At 39.3% G+C, this 18,746-nt stretch overlaps 1 protein-coding gene across 2 annotated transcripts in view; it reads left to right on the top strand.

Moving 5' to 3' along the window:
- Positions 1-4,239: 4,239 nt before the first annotated feature.
- Ythdc1 (YTH domain containing 1) overlaps positions 4,240-18,746 on the top strand; it is a 305,795-nt gene continuing 291,288 nt past the window's right edge. Inside the window, exon 1 of one of the 2 annotated variants that reach the window (XM_068382583.1) lies at positions 4,240-4,426. In XM_068382583.1, coding sequence (XP_068238684.1) covers positions 4,399-4,426 — 28 coding nt within the window. In that variant the 5' untranslated portion in view covers positions 4,240-4,398. The remainder of the gene's footprint in view (positions 4,427-18,746) is intronic. The other variant, XM_068382575.1, reaches the window with a different exon arrangement.

The following is an 18,746-nucleotide window of genomic DNA, read 5'->3' as shown; positions in this document are numbered from 1 at the left end:
GCATTTTTGGACTATAAAATAGCCTTTGATAGTGTGCACCGGCCAATTTTATAGAGAGTCCTGCGTTATTATGGAATTCCTCTTGAATATGTAAATTTGATTAAGTCTGTTCATGAGCATAGCAAGTGCAAAGTTAATGTTAATGGAGTCTTATCAAATGCATTTCCAGTGAACAGCAGAGTACTCCAAGGGAATGTATTGTCACCTATGTTGTTTATCCTCCTCATGGATTTTGTAATGCGTCGAACAGCCGGAGATTATTGAGAAGGATTGGACTGGATTGGTGATTTGGAATTCAGCAGACCTAGAGTATGCTGATGATGCTGTCCTTCTTAGCAGACCACCACAGGATTTGCAATGCTTGCTTACCAGAATGTATGAAATATCACATGAGGCTGGACTGAAGATAGGCCTAAATAGAAGAAAGACAGAGATGATGAGAACGGAGTATGCAATGGAAGATGAAATATTATTGGAAGGTAGAATAATTTAAGTATTTGGGAACTATGATCTCCAGTACAGTGCCTTTAGAATTAGAGTTTAGTGAAAGATTAGAAAAAAATCAGACAATGGCTAGATTAAGTAAAATTTGGAAATCAGGTCGCCTGAAATTACATATAAAAGTTAGACTATATATCAGTTTAGTGAGATCGGTGTAACTGTATGGACATGAGTCATGGTATAGCAATAAAGCAATCTCCAAAAGATTTGGTAGATTTAATAAGAAAGCCCTCAAAAGGATATTGGGAATTAAATGGCAGGACAGGATTAGAAATGAAACTATAAGAGAGATTACTTGAGTACCATATGTGGATGAGATCATGATTAGGGATAGATGGAGATGGTTTGGGCATCATCTTTGCTCTTCACACTCCCCAAGAGAGATTAGTTCACCAAACGTTCAGCTGGGCTCTACAAGGCACTAGAAGAGTTGGAAGACCCAGACATACATGGCTGATGACTATGAAGCACGAAGTAGGAGATGATGGATGGAGAAGTATTGAATTAAAAGCCCAAGATAGAGACGACCTTCGAAATCTAACCGAGGCCCTTAGTGTCAATAGGCGTAGATGATATATATATATATATATATATATATATATATATATATATATATATATATATACATATATATATATATATATATATATATATATATATATATATATATATATATATATATATATATATAGAATGACTTTCAAAAGGTCCTGTAGAGTGTAGAGTTCCCCTGCAGTAAATATTATTATTATTATTATTATTATTATTATTATTATTATTATCATCACTTGCTAAGCTACAACCCTAGTAGGAAAAGCAGGATGCTATAAGCCCAGGGGCTCCAACAGGGAAAATAGCCCTGCGAGGAAAGGAAACAAGGAAAAATAAAATATTTCAAGAAGAGTAACATTAAAATAAATATTTCCTATACAAACTATATATAAAAACTTTAACTAAACAGGAGGAAGAGAAATCAGATAGGATAGAGTGCCTGAGTGTATCCTTAAGCAAGAGAACTCTAACCCAAGACAGTGGAAGACCATGGTACAGAGGCTATGGCACTACCTAAGACTAGAGAACAATGGTTTGATTTTGGAGTGTCCTTCTCCTAGAAGAACTGCTTACCATAGTTAAAGAGTCTCTTCTACCCGTATCAAGAGGAAAGTAGCCACTGAACAAATACAGTACAGTGCAGTAGTTAATCCCTTGAGCAAAGAACAATTTTTGGTAATCTCAGTTGTTGTCAGGTGTATGAGGACAGAGGAGAATCCGTAAAGAATAGACCAGACTATTCGACATATGTGTAGGCAAAGAGAAAGAACCGTAACCAGAGAGAAGGATCCAGTGTAGTACTGTCTGGCCAGTCAAAGGACCCTATAACTCTCTGGCGGTAGTATTTCAACGGGGGGCTGGTGCCCTGGCCAACTTACTACCTGAATGAAGTAGCCCTAAAAGTAAAGTAACGTTCTGAAATAGTTTTCCGAAGCATTTTGGAGAAATAAAGTCACATAACACCAATTCATAACTCATTTAAAGAAAAAATACCTATTTTGGAGAATTTTCCTATTTATAAAGGGAAAATGCCTGACACTGTGAATGTCGATTACTTGTGGCACTCCAAGTATTGTTATTTTGGTTCTGTTAAAGAAAGTTATTTACCTGATTATCAAAATAGATATAGCAGAATTGTTTGGGAACCAGCACGAGATTTTCTTAGAGCAGGGACCCATGCTGGTATAAGCCTAGTTTAATCTAAAATACGAAAATATATGAAATTCATGTCGGCCGTGAGTTTCACTGAATATTCAAAATCCTATTCTAATTATTGCAAATGAAAAAAAAATAATATTCATATTCTTTCTCACAGCAATCAAATAATTTACAAGACTTTTTGATAATATTTTAATATTTTCCTCTGTTTCACTGATAAAGTGCACTCCACTATACAATTTGTAAACAAAAATCAGATAATAAATGAGCTTTTGCTCGAACTACTTCGAATTTGTTCAAGTAACCATTATTGTACATATCACTCCCTTTCCAAATTCCACCAATTTCGAGAGAAAGTGGTTAATATTAAGTAATAGATTCAAATAATTATCTCATCTGTTCAATTAACATACAGATATATTTAATACAAATGGAATTACACAAGGTAGAACATTCAAGTTCGAATTGTTTCAATCGAGTTCATTGTGTTATCCAGTCGTTTAAAGATGACCAAAAGAGAACCTGAAGTCGCAGTGTTCCCAAATCTAGCATAATTTTATGCTTCTATTATTATTATTATTATTATTATTATTATTATTATTATTATTATTATTATTATTATTATTATTATTATTATTATTATTATTATTACTTGCTAGGCTACCACCCTAGTCAGAAAAGCAGAATGCTATAAGCCCAGGGGCTCCAACAGGGAAAATAGCCCAGTCAGGAAAGGAAACAAGGAAAAATAAAATATCTTACGAAGAGTAACAACATTGAAATAAATATTTCTTAAATAAACTATAAAAACTTTATCTTATTTCTCTTCCTCTGGGTTTGTTAGAAAAATGTGCCCGACTGTACCCTCAAGCAAGAGATCTCTAACCCAAGACATTGAAAGACCATGGTACAGAGGTTATGCCACTACCACCCAAGACTAGAGAACAATGGTTGATTTTGGAGTGTCCTTCTCCCAGAAGAGCTCCTGACCATAGGTAAAGAGTCTCTTTTACCCTTACCAAGAGAAAGTAGCCACTGAACAATTACAGTGCAGTAATTAACCCGTTGGGCGAACAGGAATTGTTTGATAATTACAGTGTTGTCAGGTGTATGAGGACAGAGGAGAATCTGTAAAGAATAGGACAGACTATTCGATGTATGTGTAGGCAAAGGGAAAGTGAACCGTAACCAGAAAGAAGGATCCAATGTAGTACTGTCTGGCTAGTCAAAGGACCCTATAACTCTCTAGCGGTAATATCTAGCATAATTTGGCCTCAAATTAAGTGTCTAGCATCTTTTCTAGCATATTTTATTTTCTAGCACAATTCTAGCTTAATTCTGCAGTGTTTAGCATAATTCTAGCATAGTCCTCTGGACAAGCTCATATATCATAATATCCAACTTACCAGCTTAATCAGAATATGAAAAAATATATTCAAATGCATTCATTCCATAAATGCAGACTATTGAGTAGCCTAATCAGCATCAGCCATCCCATACACCGCTGAATCAGTCTCAATCGCAGGACTCACATTTCGCCCCCCCCCACAAAAAAAAAGAACAGTAATCTTATTTCAATTTTGAGAAATGATGAACCTGAATTTAAGGAGAATTATGATATTTTTTATTATTATTTTGAGGAATGTTTGTGTAAAATTTCTTTACTCTACTATATATATATATATATATATATATATATATATATATATATATATATATATATATATATATATATATATATATATATATATATATATATATATTATTTTGAGGAATTTTTGTGTAACATTGTTTTACTCTACTATATATATTGATCAATATTAAAATGCCAAATAACATTTATTGCCATTTTAATTAATCACTAGGCTTTCAATGTTTATTTGACTACTAGTCTAAAATCTGGCATAATTCTAGCATAAATCAATGATAAGTCTAGCATCCTTTTGGTCTATTTAGCATAATTTCACAACAATTCTAGCATATTTTCTTTTAGAAGATTTTGGAACACTGCTGAACTGACTGCTAAAGCTGTTTGCTGGCATTGTACTAAGCAGCGTCGTCAAGTGAAGGTGTTGTTCCTTCCGTCAATGACGGCTTGTAGTCTGTTGTGTTTCATAAATTATTTTTTGTTTATTGCTCGTCGTGTATGAGTAACTGGGAACGCAAACTGTGAGGGCGACGTCTGCAATGAATGAAGAAATCACTGAGACTAAAGGTATTCCGCTTTGATGTAGTTTAAGCTTACTATTAAGGAAAATCGTAATCTTTTTCTAGGCACTCGAGCTTTTTGTTTATGAAGTGACTGTGCCTTGGACAATAGGTAGCATTGAGATTTTGTTTTGGAAGCAGGACTTTATCAGTAGGAAGTCGACCTCTAATTTATAGCTTAGATCCAAAGTAAGTCTTTATTATCTGTTATACTGTATTACTAAATAACTAATCCAGCCTACCGTTAGGCTACAGGGTCGTCGAGATAACTGGGTTAGTTTTACCTCGAATACATGAACCATATATTCTGGAATAAATATGATACCATGATACTTTAATTTTTAGCTAAATACATGAACCATATTTTCTCTACTTTATGTTCTATACATTTCTGACCATGAAACCTTGGTTAAGCTCTCCATTCATGAGTTTTTCTACCCCACATATAATTGAGGGATTCCCATAAAAAAACAGATTTTAGGTGGGAAACACCATAAGTTAGTGATTTGCAGCAATAATAATTGTAAACACAATTTTTCAGTGGGTTTATTGGAAAAATAGGTAAATATTTGATACTCTAATTTCTAGCAAAACTGGAATTTGCTATAAGAAATTGACGAGTGGTGGCTAGTTTGGTATTTTGCTCTATATGTTTAATAGGGGCTGGGACATAATAACTTAGGTATCGGTCCATTAAAATGTGAAGTATTTTTTTCACTCTAAGTCCATTGTTTACATCTGAGAGACTGAAGGGAACCTAATGCGCATGCGTTTTTCCCCATGGTTTGGGGAGTTTTCTGTGCATTTACAATGCCGTATTTGTCAGGACGTTTAGTAAATGAACGGTACTTTAATTTCATGCTATAAACATGAACCATATATTTTTCCTACTCGTTATCTTGTGTTCTGTGCATTTCTGACCTTGATTATTGGGGCAAACCACCCATTCATGAGTTTTTGGACCCCATTATATAAAGACAATTACGGGGGACCCCAGTGGAAAACCTGGGATATTTGGATTGGGAAATGCCCTAAACGAGTAATTTACTGCAATAAAATGGTCAGGAATGCAAAATAAGATTAGGTAACCGGTTGGAAAAGTATATGGTTCATGTAAGTGGCTGAAAACAGACCCAACATGATTATTAAACACAAAATTTGTTAAAGGGTACAGAACCTAACAAACCCACCTAATCTAACCTAACCTAACCTAGTTGTAACCAGGTCACATCCCCTAGCCTGGGGCAAGTCCCCTAGATGCCCCTTCCCTGGTCACAACCCCTAGCCGGGGCACAGCCCCCGGACTCCTCTTTCCAGGTTACAACCGCTACCCGGACCTTCCTTCCCAGGTCACAAACTAAAAGTAAATTACAAGTAAATCCTAACATTGTTATAAAGTAAATCACAAATAAATCCTTACATTATGATAAAGTAAATCACACAGAATTCCTTACCTTATGATGTACACCGTCTTTTTTTTTTTTCCTTTTTCTTTTCTGTCTTGGTAATCTTTACAGAAGCTTTGCTGTAGAAAACGTGTTGGTCTTCCTTAAAATCATAATCGGACCTTTGAAGAATTATTTCTTTTATTTTTTAATTTCACATGAGGAACAATACCTATACACTGAATGGAGAGCATTTCCATCATAATCAATTGCCGATATAAATGAAATTACACAAAATTTCGATATAGATTGATGTACTTCCCTTAAGTTCTCTCTTGGAGACGTCTTTATGTGATGGTGGTAAAGTTTAAACTGAATAGGAAGGTGGGAAAAAATGGTTGTTGTAGAACAACATCCGGGAACTTATGAAGAAGTACTTGTAAGCTGTTAATTGGTTTAAAAAAAACTACCTGACAGATACGTCTTTGCAAATGCACAGAAAGCTCCCCAAACCATGGGATAAAACACATGTGCAATAAGTCCCCTTCAGTCTCTCAGATGTAAACAATAGACTTAGAGTGAAAAACATACTTCACATTTTAATAGACCGATACGTAAGTTATTATGCCACAGCCCCTATTAAACATATAGAGAAATATACAAACTAGCCAGCGCTCGTCCATTTCTTATAGCGAATTCCAGTTTCGCTAGAAATTAGAGATCATATTTACTGGTAGTTTTTTAAACCAATCAACAGCTTTCAAGTACTTCTTCCTAAGTTCCCGGATGTTGTTCTACTACAGCCATTTTTTTTCACCTTCCCCTTCAGTTTCAACTTGACCACCATCACATAAATACATCTCCAATAGGGAAATTAATGGAAGTACATCAATCTATTCCAAAATGTAGTGTAATTTCATTTATGTGGGCAATTGATTATGATGGAAATGCTCTCCGTTCAGTGTAAAGCTATTGGTACTCATGTGAAATTAAAAAATAACCGCAAAATAATGCCTCAAAGGTCCGATTTTTTACTTAATTTTTCGGGAACCTCAGCACATTTCTACTGCAAAGTTCTGTATAAAGAAAAAGAAAAAAAAGAAAGACATTTTTTTCCAATCATAAGGTAAGGAATTGTTTGTTATTAACTTTTTCATAATGTAAGGATTTATTAGTGATTTACTTTATCATAATGTAAGGATTTAATTGTGATTTAATTTTAGTTTGTGACCTGGGAGGGGGTGGTCCGGGTAGCATTTGTGACTTGGAAAGGTTTTTGACCTGGGAAGGGGGGGTCTGGGGGCTTGCCCCCAGCTAGGGGCTATGACCTGGGAACTACTAGGTTAGATTAGGTGGGGTTGTTAGGTTCTGTACCCTGTTACAAATTGCAAAAGTGATAAATAATCCTGTTTTGGCCAGTTTTCAGCCACTTGCAATAAACATATATTTTTCCAACTGGTTACCTTGTACTTATTTTGCATTTCTGGCCATTATTATTGCGGCAAATCACTTGTTTATGACATTTCCCTTCCCATAAAACATTGGTTTCCCACTGGGGTCTCCCATAATTGTCTTTATATAAGGGGGTCCAAAAACTCATGGTTTGCCCCAATAATCATGGTCAGAAATGCATAAAACAGAAGATAGTGAGTAGGAAAAATATATGGTTCATGTATTTGGCTAGAAATTAAAGTTATCATATATTTTCTGTTAATGATTTGCAGCAATAGTAATTATGAACACAAGTTAACCCGTTGGAAAAATACATGGTTAACGTAAAGTGTCATAATTACCTGTGATTCATATCATGTCACTCAAACGGTTCTTAGGTACGTGTAGATTGTCGAGAGTCACCAACCCTAGAAAATGAGAATCCTTCCTATACATGTGTCGTCACCCATACTTCTTCAGTGTAATTATATGTATCGTTTGTTAATGAACTAAATGGATCATTCACTTACTGGTTTTAGCTCTATTGTGCCACACCTTGTTCGCCTATAAACATTATCTCATTGCTCCTCTGTTCTGGCAAGCAGTACTTGTTGCGCTACGTTCGTTAGTTGAGTGGGCGAGTATTTGGACGGACAAAAAGGTAAATTTATAGAAAAATACAGGACAAAATTTCTAAGAAAAATTAATTTATACTTCAGTAAATGATGTGCTTTCAACAAATTTGACCTTTATATCCACTGCAAATAAGCCGTTCTACCCTTATGGACCCCCCCCATCTCAAAGGACATAAGTGGGAACCTGGGATTTTGGCTGTGCAAAAACAGGGTAAAATGTGATTATTATTATTATTATTACTAGCCAAGCTACAACCCTAGTTGGAAAAGCAAGTTGCTATAAGCCCAAGGGCTCCAACAGGGAAAAATAGCCCAGTGAGGAAAGGAAATAAGGAAATAAATAAATGATGAGAGTAAATTAACAATACAGTGAACCCTCGCTACTTCGCGGTTCGACAATCGCGGATTCACCACTTCGCGGGGTTTTCCCATAACCCATATATATATACATATCGCGGATTTTCCGGAAAATTCGAAAATACCGCGAAATCTGAAGATAACCAAATACGATATTTTGTTACCTGTAATTCCATTAATACTGTAATTAGTAATATCTGCTCTTACTGATTGTTCATTGCATTACATATGATATATAATTCAGCACAGAAAGAAATAAAACACGAAAAGAGAATGTGATCATACGATAATTCAGTACGTAGTAAAATTAAATCGAACATGAAACGCAAATCAGATGCAGTCATACCATATTAGAATGGTGTGTACTGTAATGGATGTGCTTCTTTTCCATGAATCTTTTGTATGTATACGTACGTAGTACAGTACTGCATCCAATAATATTCTTTGTTGCAAAAATCACATTTCGAATAAGTACTGTAAGCGTACGAGAGAGAGAGAGAGAAAGAGAGAGAGAGAGAGAGAGAGAGGCGTAAAATAGCGTACGTACGTAAATTTTTATTATTATTGTTATTATTATTATTATTGTTGTTGTTGTTAATAAAATTATTATTGTTATTATTATTAATCATTATTATTATTATTATTACTGTACAGTATTATTATCATTATTTATTATTATTACGGTACCCTTGTACTTAATCTACGTACGTTCAGTATGCGCGGGGCATCTTCTATGAGTAACCAACGCACCATGTACTGTAAGACGGGTTGTGATTGGTTCAAGCGCTGATAGATGACGAATCAAAACTCAAGTTTTGTTATCTAGCCTGTGATTGGTGTTTTGCCCGCATCTTCAACTTCCAGCATCACAGTTCTCGCGGGTCTGCATCGTTCACTTTCTCTTTCCGCGTATTGCTGAGTAGACGTTCTTAACTTTGTGAAGTTTAATCTGTGCTGTGTGCGACTGTTTTAAGTTGAACTTTCTGTTAAACCCTACTGTACAATGCCTCCCAAGCGTTCTGCTTCTAGTAAGGCTGGTAGTGAGCCTAAACAGCACCGAAAGATGATGACGATTGCTGAGAAGGTGACGCTTCTCGATACTATGTTAAAAGACAGTAGAAGTTACGCGGCCGCAGACCTCGAAGACCTGACGAAATCGGGCAGTGAAGACAGTGAAACACAGGAAGAGTTCCAAGAAAATGTCGAAGAAACGGTCTTAAAATTAGAACGGCTTGCCAAGCTCTGCAAGCTTGCGAATGAGGTGAAAGAAATGTCGCAAGAGTGGGACGAGGATATGGTTCGTTCTGTACAATTCTGCACCAAGATCGATGAACACATGGCTCCCTACAGGATGCTCTTGCGAAAGAAGAAGCAGCGGCAGCAACTTCCGATCACAATGCCCTCAGAAGAAATTGAAGAAGTGTCTCAGGAAGAAGTTGAAGAGGTGTCCCAGGAAAAGACACCTCCGTCTGAAGAGACGTAAAATACTATTATTGGCTGCACAGTAGAAGACATCATCAGCTTCATCATCATCATTTCTACTGTGCAGCAAATTCATCGCCATCATCATTCAAGTTTTTCTTGAACTTCTTTCGTGGTGAGTACAGTAACAATCTTTATTTTTTACTTAAACATTTTAATATTTGTGTCTGTTTTATAGTTTAGTACTGTATGCATTAAGTTAAAGGGAAGGTTTTAAAAGCCTATCATATTTTTTTTGTTTAAAATTTACATTTACGTACGTAAAACAATCTCTCTCTCTCTCTCTCTCTCTCTCTCTCTCTCTCTCTCTCTCTCTCTCTCTCTCTCTCTCTCTCTCTCTCTCGTAAATTGTTTTCCTGCTTTGCTACGTACAGTATGTACTGTATGATTTTATATAGATACGGTAAATAATATTTGTAATAACATATTTTGTAAATGCTTTTACTGTAAATATCATTATTTATCACTTTCATCATGCGCGTTAAATGCCTTCTTTGTTCTGAGCGTGGTTGTTTACTGAGCGTACTTTATGACGCCGTCGTTTCAGGTGGCGTCATAAAGAAAAACATTTCATTTGGAAGTCCTAAGGAAAATTAAGTAAAACATTGGTAATAACAAAATCAACATACTGTATACATCAATATAATCGATGCAAAAACTAACCTATACATATATGTGTACAGTACACTAAATGAGTTTGTTTCTTCATTATGATCAGAGATAAACGTAAACAAAACATTGGTTGCCATTTTTTATCGGGCTTTTTAGGTGTTTAGGAAACGCATGATATAAAATCGCCTTTAATATTTGTGCCTGTTTTAGTTTAGGGTACTGTAGTACATGCATTAAGTGTTCTGTACATTAAAGGGTAGTTTGTTAACAGTACTACGTACAAGGGAAGGTTTTAAAAGTCCGAATATACATGTTAAATAAATAGGTAAATATGGTGTCAATACTTCGCGGATTTTCACCTATCGCGCCCGCGTCTGGAACCTATCTACCGCGATAAACGAGGGTTCACTGTATATCATTCTAAAAACAGTAACAGTGTCAAAACAGATATGTCCTATATAAACTATTAATTACGTCATAAACAGATATGTCATATATAAACAATAAAAAGCCTGGTCAACATAAAAACATTTGCTCCAACTTTGAACTTTTGAAATTCTACTGATTCAACTACCCGATCAGGAAGATCATTCAACAACTTGGTAACAGCTGGAATAAAACTTCTAGAGTACTGTGTAGTATTGAGCCTCATGATGGAGAAGGCCTGGCTATTAGAATTAACTGCCTGCCTAGTATTACGAACAGGATAGAATTGTCCAGGGAGATCTGATTGTAAAGGTTGGTCAGAGTTGTGAAAAATCTTATGCAACATGCATAATGAAAAAATTGAACGACGGTGCCAAAGATTAATATCTAGAAACTAACAAATCCACTTAACCTAACCTAGTAGTTCCCAGGTCATAGCCCCGTGGACCCCTCTTCCCAGGTCACAAAATATGATTATTTAAAACTCTTGAAATTTGTGAAATGGTACAGACCCTAACACTCAATAGTTCCTAGGTCAGAACCCCTCGCTGGGGGAGGTGGGTCTTCCAAAGGTGTGACTTGACACGTCACTTTACACTCCCAGCTGATTACTATATCAGCTAGTCTTGTTTCGCCAGCACCGATCCTTTCGTTTTCGAATGAACCACCATCATTTTCCCACTTCGAGTGGTTTGGTTAGCAGATGAAATGAGTGGGGAATGAAAAATTCTTTACATTCCAGTTCATTTCCCCTGGCAGGCCTTGCCTGATTTAGACGGTAGTTTTCTCACTAGTGAGAAAGCGTTCGAGGGCAACCCCTTTGGGTAAGTGGTCGATGGCAATTATGTCTGGCCTTCTTAAAGCAAACCCCCATATACGAGACCACCTTTTTTCGGGAGACTCGTTTCTGAGAAGTTTTTACAAAACTTCAATGGGTGTTAAAACTTCATGAAGGCCGTAAGCCTTCACGGAGCATGCACTCTAGCCAATACAAAACCGCGAGGTTATTGTCTTAAACTCGGTTCTACCGTTTGATGGAAGCAGCCTCCCCCGTCATTGTACCCTGGGTATAACTACTTGCCTTTTTACACAATAGTCTTTCGAGACTTTTATTCTATCCTTACAGGGTTATTGTTTCGAACAATTAGTCCCGAAGGAACATTGTTAACTGACATTAAAGAACGATAGCAACAGCGTGGGCATCTTTTCATTACGTTACGAATGTTTCAAACCCCACCCACAGGTAAACAGACATCTGTTTCTGTGTAATGAACACTGGCTAGCCCCTCACATAAAGAGGAGGGGTAAACCAAAGGGGAAATGATCGCCTCTATAACTGTATATTTTGTTGGAGAACATGTTCGCTCTCATTCAAGAAAATATTACAGTTAGTCAACAATCAAAATTCTTTCGGCAATAATGTTGCGATTCGTCGCATATACATTATTCCCACAACCGGATTCGTTGCAAACGTTTCCTGGAGGCAGAGAATATGCATGCGCTAGCGCAAATGGACAAGTACATATATGTGTGCTAGCGATCTTTCTACCAATAAGGGCTATATACATCTTCCAATTAGAACTCCATTCTATTAAGTTGTATTTTTAAATATTTAACTTAGCCGGTGAATATATAATAGCTGCTGCTCCAGCGGCTCGACAGAAAACACACACAAAAACTCGCGAGCGATCGCTATGAAGGTTGCGGGTGTGCCCACCAGCGCCAACTATCGGCCAGATACCGCATATACATGTAAACAGACCCAATTTTTTCTCTGTCGGCCTTAACGACAAGACGTATCAATACTCGCTGTATAACCTGGAGTTTTCTCAACATATTTGGTGAAGTACTTCCTTTTGGTTTGAGCTTTCGCAGTGCAGGTGTTTTATCTTCAACTTAAATCTTGAACTCGTTTTTGGATAGATTTAATTTTTGATGACTTTGGATTGTTTTTTGGACTTTCTTTGACTTTTAAATGGCCGACCCTTCCCTTAGTACGGAAGTGTGTTTTAGGCTTTTAGCAATTATCTTATCACGTTATAAATTAATTATAGATTTTCCTCTATATATTTTATATCTCAACCGCCTTTATTAGGCCTCTTCGATTAGCTTTCCATTTATAATAAACATCAAGATAATGATTTGTTTATATGCAACCTTTCCTGAGAGTAGGCGGTCCTAACTTGGAAACCGAAGTTAAACAACGTTGAGCCCTTTCAATCGTAAATAACTTTTACAGAGCAAATGATTTAAAACTTATTAAATGAATATTTTTTAGTAGATATTTTATGAAAGATTTTCTTTGAATAGTCTTCGTACTGTTTCAATGATGAACTAACGTTTAGTTTATTTATGCTACGCAGTTTGCGCTCTATCGTTACGATAGAGAGAGAGAGTATCACGGTTTCACTTTGCAGAAAGAGTAAATCGATTCTAACGTTTTGGTCATTCTTCTTTCAAAGCTTAAATGTTTTAAATACTATTTTAAAGGAACTTTTTAATTGAAAAACCTTTCAGTTTTTTCCTTTGGTCAAATAACCTGTTTAATGACGAAAGGTAAGTGGGCTCTTCTCTTCGGTGCGAAATCAAGAGAGAGAGAGAGAGAGAGATAGAGACGGAGAGAGAGAGAGGAGAGAGAACGTTCCGATCTTTATTCTCGTCCCAAGCGAGTAACGTTGTTCTCGAGTCAGTTTTTTACTCTCGTCCCTAGTCTCTGTACGGGGAGAAAGGATAAAACGTTTTTAGTTTTTATTCTCGTCCCAAGGCACTGTACGGTGAGAGATTGAAAACGTAGTTTTGAATGAACTAGTGTTTAGTCTCCTTCCCAGCCACTGATCTTTTTATCTTAAAATATGTTTACTGTTTTTTGCTTGTATTAATGTGCTTACATTATAAGACTGATTTCGCAATTATAACCTTTTGATGAGGGTAGAATTGCGTGCTTCAGGTAGAAATCAGTTTTATTCATACCTAATGTGAATTGTTTAAAAAATTTGATTTCAGTGAAATAAGTGCAAAACAGAAAATCGTAGTGATAAAGTGATAATTGCGCAAAGTGTTATCAGTGTTGCGACCGAGGGTTCGTCTGTTCGTGCCTGTCGTTCGCCTAGTCCGAGACCTCTTGCAAGCTCCCAAGCCCAGGGGAGAAGTAATGTCGTACGACTTATGGGTTCGAGAGGACTTGATCAGCGAACAGACGTTCCCTCTATGGTTTCAGGCGTGTCTCATCAACACCGCCCCTACCATAAGACGAGCGAGGCGATTTTCTCCTCGTCATCCGAAGGCTTTTCGCATAAGAAACCGTGGAACAAGGTTTCGAGGCCCTTTAAGCGAAAGTCAGTCCTTTCAGGACAGGTCCAGCGTCCTGGTTTTAACTATTAGGACAGCTCTGACCCTATGCAGTCATCGGAAGACTGCTCGCCGCCTAAACAAAAGCGTAACACAGGCTCCGAGAGTCTTTTTGTAGGCAAGGTTTTGCAGTCTCAGACGTTACCCTCGTCTCTTACCGCAACCATTCCCGTTGATCCTAAATGGGTTGTACGGCAAGACATGCAGAATAAGCTTGCCTCTCTTATGGAGGACTATTCTGCTGAGCAGGTTCACGATGATCCTCGCCGCTTAGCTGATCGAGATCCTGGCCGTCAGCCGCCCAAACGAACCTTTGCTCGTCCTGTTGACGTTGACGTTACAAAGTCACGTCAGTCACGTTTTGTAGAGCCTCACTCGATGCAGTCCAGTGTTGACTTTCAGCCGCTTGTGGACGTTCAGCCCGCTGCCGCATGCTCTTGTTGACGTTCAGGACGTTCGCCAACCAGCGAAGTTGACTTGTTTTGACGTTGAGCGTCAAGCACCGCAGTCAAGAGTTGTTTTGACTGCTCAGTCTAGGCAGTCAAGGCAGTCTCGAGTTGACGTCGAGCGTCCTCCCGCACCTGTTGGTTGTTGCTGGTCAGTCCTTTAAGCAGTTACATGACATAGCGTCCTTGACTGCTACTGTTGCTCCTTTGCGTGTGGACTCTGCTTGTCAAGCATTGCCACCTCGGCAGGTCTCTCCCTTGCTTGAGACTCGGCTATTGTCGGACAAGGTTCCTTCAGATGAGGAAGTTGCTGTTCCCCCTCCTACTGATATTCCCTTGAGGACTCTGTCAGACGGAGAGGAGCCTAAAGCTGCTCAGCCCTCTATGAACTTTAAATAAATCATGCTGATTTTTAAGGATCTTTGTCCGGATCTTTTTGTAACTGCTGCTCCTCGTTCGCCTAAACGTCAGAGTTTACACTAGGCCTAGCTACTTCGAAGCCGTTGTTTTATAAGCTAGTGCTCTCTCGCTCTTCTAAGAGAGCTTTACGTTTGCTAGGCGACTGGTTTATCACCAGGAGGAGTTTGGGGGAGACAGCCTTTGCTTTCCCTACTTTTAAGCTGGCTTATAGAGCGAGAGTCTGATATGACACGGGAGAAGTTCTCGGCTTGGGAGTTCCTGCCTCTGCCCAGATAGACTTCTCAAACCTCATAGACTCTCCCTGGCGCCTGGCCATGAGACGCTCCAAGATTTTATGGTCGACTTCAGAGCTAGACCATCTCCTGTTAGGAGTTTTTTTCGAGCGTTTGAAGTTTTGCTGTACAATTATGTCATGCATAAACAAGGCTTTCAGGGATGGCTCCAATGATCTGACAGCCACGTTCTCTGCAGGAACAAGTCCCTCAGGGATGGCTCCAATGATCTGGCAGCCACGTTCACTGCAGGAGTACGTAAGAGGCAAGTGCGCTCAATGTGTTCATTGTCAAGACAAACTTCACGATGAAGTCTACCAGGCTGTCTTGACAGCATTAATGGAAGGCGACTGGATGGTCTCTCTCGACCTTCAGGAGGCATACTTCCACATTCCTATACACCCGGATTCCCAACCGTTTCTGAGGTTTGTTTACAGGAATGTGGGGTACCAGTTTCGAGCCCTGTGCTTTGGTCTCAGTCCTGCTCCTCTCGTGTTTACGAGGCTCATGAGGAATGTGGCAAAATCCCACCATCTATCGGGGATCCGAGCCTCCCTGTACTTGGACGACTGGCCTCTCAGAGCATCGTCCAGTCTTCGCTGTCTGCAGGATCTACATTGGACGTTGAGTCTGGCCAGGGAGTTGGGGCTTTTGGTCAACCTAAAAGTCCCAACTGATCCCATCCCAGATTATTCTATATTTGGGGATGGAGATTCGCAGTCCAGTTTTTTCGGGCTTTTCCGTCTGCCACCGAATAGAACAAGCCCTGCTCGAAGTCCAACTAATGCTGAAAAGAAAACGTTTGTTCAGTCAGGAGTTGGAACAGTCTCGTAGGGACTCTCTCATCCCTGGAGCAGTTTGTCTCACTAGGGAGACTACACCTTCTGCCTCTCCGGTTCCATCTAGCCTCTCACTGGAACTAGGACAAGACGTTAGAGACGGTATCATTCCCAGTCTCCGAACCAGTAAAGGCATGCCTGAAATGATGGGACAGCAATATCAGTCTGAGAGAGGGACTATCCCTAGCAGTCAAGAACCCAAACCACGTGTTGTTCTCAGACGCGTCGGATTTGGGTTGGGGTGCGACCCTGGACGGTCGGGAATGCTCGGGTCTGTGGACCTCAAGTCAGAAGAGCATGCACATCAACGGCAAGGAGCTATTAGCAGTCCACTTGGCCTTGATGATATTCGAAAGCTTCTTCGAAACTAAGTGGTAGAGGTCAACTCAGACAACACCACAGCTTTGGCGTACATCTCCAAGCAAGGAGGCACACACTCCTTCACGCTGCTCGAGATCGCAAGGGACCTTCTCATATGGTCAAGAAATCGAGGCATCTCCCTGTTGACGAGATTCATCCAGGGGGACTTGAACGTCTTGGCAGACTGTCTCAGTCGGAGGGGTCAGGTGATACCCACGGAATGGACCCTCCACAAGGACGTGGGCAAGAGTCTTTGGGCTACTTGGGGTCAACCCACCATAGACCTCTTTGCCTCCTCGTTGACCAAAAGGTTACCAATCTATTGCTCTCCAGTCCTAGATACAGAAGCAATCCACATAGACGCATTTCTACTGGATTGGTCTCTTCTGTACTTATATGCATTCCCACCATTCAAGATAGTCAACAAGGTACTGCAGAAGTTCGCCTCTCACGAAGGGACAAGGTTGACGTTGGTTGCTACCCTCTGGCCCGAGAGAGAGTGGTTCACCGAGGTACTTCAATGGCTGGTAGACTTTCCAAGAAGTCTTCCTCTAACGGTAGATCTGTTACGTCAGCTCCACGTAAAGAATGTCCATCAAAGCCTCCCCGCTCTTCGTCTGACATCCTTCAGACTATCGAAAGACTCTCAAGAGCTCGAGGCTTTTCGAAGGAGGCAGCCAGTGCGATTGCAAGAGCGAGGAGAGCTTCTGCCATTAGAGTATACCAGTCGAAGTGGGAAGTCTTTCGAGACTGGTGCAAGTCAGCATCTGTGTCCTCGTCCAGTACCTCTGTAGCCCAAATCGCAGATTTTCTTTTACATCTGAGAAAGGTTCGCTCCCTTTCAGCTCCCACGATTAAGGGCTACAGGAGCATGTTGGCTTCGGTCTTTCGACATAGAGGCTTAGATCTTTCCAACAATAAAGATCTCCAAGATCTCCTTAAGTCTTTCGAGACCTCTAAGGAACGTCGTTTGGCAACTCCTGGATGGAACTTAGACGTGGTCCTAAGGTTCCTCATGTCAGACAGGTTTGAGCCATTACATTCAGCCTCCCTGAAGGATCTCACCCTCAAGACACTTTTCCTAGTGTGCTTGGCTTCGGCTAAAAGGGTCAGTGAACTTCATGCCTTCAGTAAGAACATCGGCTTTTCTACAGAAAAAGCCACTTGTTCACTTCAACTTGGTTTCCTGGCCAAAAATGAACTGCCTTCTCGTCCTTGGCCTAAATCTTTTGATATTCCTTGCTTATCAGAGATCGTAGGCAACGAACTGGAAAGAGTATTATGTCCTGTTAGAGCTCTTAAGTTCTATTTAGCTCGTACTAAGTCATTACGAGGTAAATCTGAGGCATTATGGTGCTCAGTTAAGAAACCATCATTGCCCATGTCAAAGAATGCTTTGTCATATTTTATCAGATTTTTAATACGAGAAGCTCATTCTCTCTTGAATGAGAAAGACCGATGTTTGCTTAAGGTTAAGACGCACGAAGTTAGAGCTATAGCAACCTCCGTGGCCTTCAAGCAAAATAAATCTCTGCAAAGTATTATGGACGCGACTTTTTGGAGAAGCAAGTCAGTGTTCGCGTCATTTTACTTGAAAGATGTTCAGACTCTTTACGAGGACTGCTACACACTGGGTCCATTCGTTGCAGCGAGTGCAGTAGTGGGTGAGGGTTCTACCACTACATTACCCTAATTCCAATATCCTTTTTAATCTGTCTCTTGAAATGTTTTTAATATTGTTTTTTGGGTTGTACGGAAGGCTAAGAAGCCTTTCGCATCCTGGTTGATTTGTTGGGTGGTCAAAGTCATTTCTTGAGAGTGCCCAGATTAGGGGTTTGATGAGGTCCTGTTGTATGGGTTGTAGCCCTTAATACTTCAGCTCCTGGGAATCTTTCAGCATCCTAAGAGGATCGCTGGGCTTCGTGAGGAAGACAGACTAACAAGGCAGAGTAATCGTCTAACTCAACTTCCTTACCAGGTACCTTTATATATTTGGGTTTTGTTATGATATAACTGTCAAAAACTCTAAGCATATACGCTGTAAACTTAATTAACTCTGGTCTCTACCCACCACCATGGGTGTGAATCAGCTATTATATATTCACCGGCTAAGTTAAATATTTAAAAATGATATTTTAATTATAAAATAAATTTTTGAATATACTTACCCGGTGAATATATAAATTAAAGGCCCCCCCTTCCTCCCCGATAGAGACCCAGCGGGATGAGAAAAATTGGGTCTGTTTACATGTATATGCGGTATCTGGCCGATAGTTGGCGCTGGTGGGCACACCCGCAACCTTCATAGCGATCG

This window comes from Palaemon carinicauda, chromosome 1 (assembly GCF_036898095.1).
Source record: "Palaemon carinicauda isolate YSFRI2023 chromosome 1, ASM3689809v2, whole genome shotgun sequence".
NCBI classification, from domain to species: domain Eukaryota; kingdom Metazoa; phylum Arthropoda; class Malacostraca; order Decapoda; family Palaemonidae; genus Palaemon; species Palaemon carinicauda.
The sequence above is the reverse complement of the archived record's forward strand: the minus strand, read 5'-3'. Positions and strand labels throughout refer to the sequence as shown.